Source organism: Geospiza fortis, unplaced genomic scaffold, assembly GCF_000277835.1.
Source record: "Geospiza fortis unplaced genomic scaffold, GeoFor_1.0 scaffold195, whole genome shotgun sequence".
Taxonomy (NCBI): Eukaryota; Metazoa; Chordata; class Aves; order Passeriformes; family Thraupidae; genus Geospiza; species Geospiza fortis.
In genome coordinates, this window is record NW_005054324.1 from 320,844 (window position 1) to 326,441 (window position 5,598).

Below are 5,598 nucleotides of genomic sequence, written 5' to 3' on the forward strand. Positions count from 1 at the left end.
AAAATTCTTATAAGGGCAATATTATCTACATAAATCTGTATTTTTAATAATGGTCTTGACTGCCATTTTTTTTCATGCTTCTGTCTACGATCCTGAAAAACAGGTATATTAGTTCTCCAGTTTATACAGTTGAACTGTTGAAAATTACAGGAAAAACAAATTTTTTTTTTTTTTTGGTCAGAAAAGCCATTTAAATGTATTGCAAAGCAGGCATGTCTCCATATATGAGAGCATGTACGCAGTTAGGTAAATTCAGAGCAGATACTACAAAAGCTAACACAAATATGCCTGGTGGAGGGGAATCTGTATTTCAGACTGAGGAATAGGGCACTCTCGTGGTACTATGAGTCTCATTAAACTCCTTACAGGCTGGAGTGTTCAGCACAGAGTATGAGCAAATCGGTGCTAGTTTCAGTTAGGTAGATTTTCACTCAGTTTAGATCAAAATATTCATATTTTGCTACATATTATAATAGTAAGCATGTTAGTGTTAGTAAAGTTCTTGCAGGGTTTAAAGGTTAAAGGTAATAGTTTAATTGTAAAAGCATCCATCTTCCTCTCTGCCTTCTCATATCTGTGTGACCTGTGGTAGTTGAATAGCATCACTCAGAGAAAATTGTTACAAGCAAACAAATTCAGATCTCAAGGAAACAGAGGAAATTCTTGGTGACTTTCAAGGAAATTGAATAGTGACTCTAGTCAGTGAATTTCATTCTTTGCTCATGCATCCCAAAGTTGGAAAAACCTGTTTGTCTTGGCTTTAGTACTTGCTAAACTCAAAACATTACTGTATAGGTATGTGGTGTTTCCAGTGCTACAAAACTAGACGTTACAAAACGTAACAACCAAAATTAATCATCTGACATTTAGGTGTCTACTCAAAGTGAGTCTGCACTCCATGGAGAGAGACAGGCACATTCACAGTGTGGGCTTAGTTCCATGTTAAAATAAATCCCTAAATTAAATCAGATATACTACCCTCAGGATTTCTTTATTCTGTTGATAATGGAGGGAGTACAGGGATAGATGAGCTTAAATTCCTCCCCACAAGTTTCTGATTGGAAATCTGGTTTGTCTTTTCTATTTATATTTTAGAGCAAAACCTTTAGGATTTTTATTCTTAAAATTCATTTGATGTTTGCCAAAAGATTATCAGACTTTTATTAAAGGCTGGTATGTTTACTTTCAGACTCTAAATTAGTCAGTGATTTAAGACCATAGTTTATGCTGTGATGAATTGTGTGAAAGTGGTATTCTGTGTAATATTATATGAGGTAATTTCTTCTAAAAGTAAATTTCAGTGGATTTGTGTTTCTTTTTTCCTCTGTTTCATTTATATAAAGTCTTTTGGGATAGATTCAAGTAATAGAAACATTAGAAGAGTTTTTCCTCCTAAAATTGGCTCATTATTGAATTTATTATTAATAGTATTATTTTTGCTTATTTACAGAAGACTGGAATGTCCCACAACATCTCACAAAGCAGTATTTATATGCCAGCTTGCTATTATATACAGAAAATGTATTTGAATTGTGCTAGACAAGCGAGTGGCTGCTTTTTCATGGGTGGAAAGCCTGGCTTGCTGAAAGCTGTTTGACTGTGTCCTGGGTAGCTGGAGCAATGGTCTCACGTTGTGTGCCTGCCACAGGCTCTTCCATAGGACTTTTCTCTCCCACATACACAATCAAACATGCTGGCTGTGTCTTTCCCACTCACGTGTACATTGCTGAGGTGGGTGTGTGGCTGTTTATGCCTTTGCAGACACCTGATCTCACCGTATAACAAGTGGAAAATAAAGCCATGTCCAAAAGAGCACCTACACAAAAATTCATTCTTAGAGTTTAGTGGAAAAACTAATTATCTAATGCCAAGGTTTCCCAGCTTTCACTTTTCAGATAGGAATGCTGAGAACACGATTCTCTCTGCAGAGACCAGTGACTGAGGTGGCAGTCCTTGCTGTGTACTCTGATATGTCCATGACGTTTTTATTCCTGTATAAATCAGATCTTCTTAGAAGACTAGCTAAGCAAGAATTTTTTTCATCCACTGAAGTGATTTATTATGCAAAAAAAATTTTTAGGCTAAGTTTCTTTATTGTGGAAAACATGTACTGCTTAAAGATACTTATTTTGCTGTCTACCTTAATCATATCCTTTGAAACAGTCTCAATAGATTTTTCTATTCGTAACATTATGACACTTGATAAGATGATTGATTATGAAGTATTGAGAGCCCTGCCATGTGATCATTTATTTTTAAATACACATTTGTACTAGCCCATGCTTAAACTTCTTGCAGGAATATATAAGAGATGCGAAACATAAAGCTTGAGCCTGATCGAAACTGATGCCTCTGGAAATAGAGTGCCACCGTACTGTGGCCTTAAAATAACAGATTCTGACTGGAACTGGAACTTTACAGTGATAAATACTATGTAAAAAATTATGGTCCATCTTTGGTACAAAATAAAAAAGATGTATTGCTGTGGTGCAGGCAAAGTAAAACGTGTTTGACGATGATATCTTTCTTTCCCTGTGCAGGTGCCTGTGTCAGTGGCCATGATGACTCCCCAGGTGATCACCCCTCAGCAAATGCAGCAGATTCTCCAGCAGCAAGTGTTGTCTCCGCAGCAGCTTCAAGCACTTCTCCAGCAGCAGCAAGCAGTTATGTTGCAGCAGGTAATGTGTGTTACCTGCTTTGGACTGTTAGCACAGGGCATTCACACAAATGTCAACCAGATTTTATGGGTCTTATTTTGTAATATTTCACTGCTCTTTACACCAAAAAAAATGAAAATAAACATGAAACTTCTCAGTCTCCAAATTTATTTTTTTTTCAAATGCAGAAGTGTGAAATCACACTTTGAAACATTCAATATTATGTTAAAACCAGCAACAGCAGCAGTGGCAGATGCATTACAAATACCAAACAAATTGATGTTTAAATTTTCAAGCACTTAGGCACATTTTAATTGTAGACCTGCCAAAGGAAGTGCAAATAGAGTTGTAGATAATTGTTGCTTTAAAATTCATAACATTGTAGTGCTCCCTTTAGTAACATAAATGGTATGCAGTTTATGAAATTTCAGCTTAACAGCTTGTTTTATCAAGGGAAAAGGTTTTCTGTTTTGTTTTTTACATACTAAAAATTTGTCCCAGACAAGGCTAAAAAGGAGGAGGAGGTTGCAGTTTCCTTAGCACAAAATCTGACAGCTAATTGCAAAATAGGTGAACTTGTTTTTCATACAATAATGATAGTGTCAGTGATCAGTGCCTTGGTGTAACACAGAGTAGATTTTTGGGTGCATGCTTAATTGTCATACAGAAAACTATGTGTCTGTTTGTCATAGTCGTAGCTCAGTCACTGAACTGTATGTTGAAACATTATAATATCCAGTACCATGATTGTTACAGGCAATTCACCTTCAGTTGGGAATCCAGCATCCTGCTAAGCAGATTGACAGATTAATTACTTTTTTTCCCCTCAGAAACAGACAGTTTTGTTTGGCCTTAGTGACTTGTAGGTTTCTTGCGAGTGGATGAGTGCAGCTTCAGATTTGTTATATAGGACATGTAAGGAACTTAGGTATAGTTATTTGAGGAGTTAATTTGGCTCTTGCATTCCCTTTAGAATACAGATTTTCTATACCCTTCTGTTTAGGATATTTTGGAATCTGCATTGGAAAATTTCAGAACCGCCTTGGAAAAAAATGTATGTAGATCTGCCTCTTCAAATCACATTTTTTGTTATGAGGTGATACTTAATGGCTACGCTACCATATGCCAATCTAGAAGAGTTTAGGAGATTTATAATACTTGAAACTTTTGCCTTTATTTATTAAAGTCAAAATGGTTTATTCAGCAACAACTACAAGAGTTTTACAAGAAACAGCAAGAGCAGTTACATCTTCAGCTTTTGCAGCAGCAGCAGCAACAGCAGCAGCAGCAGCAACAACAGCAGCAACAACAGCAACAAGCAACAGCAACAACAGCAGCAGCAGCAGCAGCAGCAACAACAGCAGCAGCATCCAGGAAAGCAAGCAAAAGAGGTAGGAGCTAAGACTGTAAGCTGATGCACACTATTCTGAGCTGTCAGAAGCTTGGAAAAGACAAGACCAGTTTAGATCTTTTGCTACTGCAAGGATGCAGCTATCAAAGATTTGTTCTTATATTTTTACTGGGCTTAAATAGCAGTGCTGGTATAATTCTCCTGCTTCCCTTTCTGAGTCCCAGGATTTGAGCAGTCTAGTCCTGCTGTCGTCTAATGTCCGCTAATGAATCTGAGTGTGCAAAGAACAAACTGTGGTGGACTCTGGACTGATTATCTTGTATTCACAGGCAATCTGTGTTGGGAAGGAGCCTTACTTTACTCAGTGGCACAGCTCAGAGAGCATGCAAATTTAGTCCATGGCTGAAAAGGAGCGATTGAGCACAGATTTCAAAGTCATAGGCCCCTGATTAATGAACTGCTACTGTAGGTTTGAAGTGGCGAGTAGAAAGTTACAGTTTGATGTGCTCATAAATCAACCTGACAAGTGGGTTTCTCAGGCCTAGCTTGCACTTGTCAGCAAACTGCATCAAATATAAACAGAATACAAACAAAACATGTTGAAGTAGTTAAATTGATCAGCAGGTATCCTAGACGTTGTCTTCAAGCTGCCCATTATGCAAACGTCGAGGAAGCAGTTGTGACCTCCTGAGGCTTTGTTTCTGTTTGGATTTGTGAATAGAATTTCAGACAGCCATCAACTACGGAATAGAAATTGCTCCCTTATTTCTCCGGAGGCTCTGGGCAATCCACATGACTTGCTCCATTATGCAGTCTGTTTTCCAGTGAGCGCATCAGAAGTTTCTCTTTTCCCCAAACTAGAAAGGAAAGGTCTTCCACAGCAGCTTGTCTTTTTCTGAAGTGTGACTGCCTTCTCATACCCTCCTGAGCCTTTGTAGACTCAAGTTTGTCTTGAAATGCCTCACAAAATTGGAACCTGTACTTTTGCTCCGTAATAGGGCATTTCGTTGCCTTGAATGCCATGCTCCTTGTAATATATTCCAACATGAAAAGAGAGTGAGCTAACAGGCCGGTGAAAGGAAGGCTACATCCCAGTTTACTAATAGATCACTGGAGACCATGTTCATGGGCCACTGCAGACCAAACTTAGTCAATTGGAAAAACAAGAGTGCCTTCAAATCACAGGCTGCTGTAAAAAGTTATATGTTTAGCATAGATAAATTTGTTATCATCTGCCATGAGCTGAGCTTTTTTTTTATTTGAAACAGCTGTTATAGGCTTTTTCTTGACCCTTTTCTTTAGCGTGTCATTAAGTGTGTCTTGCCATTTTCCCTAAAACCTAATAGCTTAAATGAATATAATAGAAAATTTCAAACACTTTCACTGCCTGAGTATTCTACAAATAGCATTATTATTTAATAAATGTGTTTAAAAAGAAAGAAGCTGATTTTATGGTTTTGGCTTTCTAGCCTTTACTACGCACTTTACTTTTTGCTGCATTTGCTTTTTCTTTTTTTCCCCCCCATTCTCTTTGTAGCAGCAGCAGCAGCAGCAGCAGTTGGCAGCCCCGCAGCTTGTCTTTCAGCAGCC

General features: G+C 37.8%; 1 protein-coding gene across 1 annotated transcript in view; it reads left to right on the forward strand.

Annotated features, from left to right (window-relative positions):
• FOXP2 (forkhead box P2) overlaps nucleotides 1-5,598 on the forward strand; it is a 349,338-nt gene that overhangs the window by 284,319 nt on the left and 59,421 nt on the right. The window contains 6 exon segments of the mRNA XM_005420925.2: nucleotides 2,541-2,678; nucleotides 3,661-3,711; nucleotides 3,862-3,974; nucleotides 3,976-4,063; nucleotides 5,546-5,594; nucleotides 5,597-5,598. The exon segment at nucleotides 5,597-5,598 is cut by the window's right edge and continues 97 nt beyond it. Of these exon segments, the coding sequence (XP_005420982.1) occupies nucleotides 2,541-2,678; nucleotides 3,661-3,711; nucleotides 3,862-3,974; nucleotides 3,976-4,063; nucleotides 5,546-5,594; nucleotides 5,597-5,598 (441 nt within the window).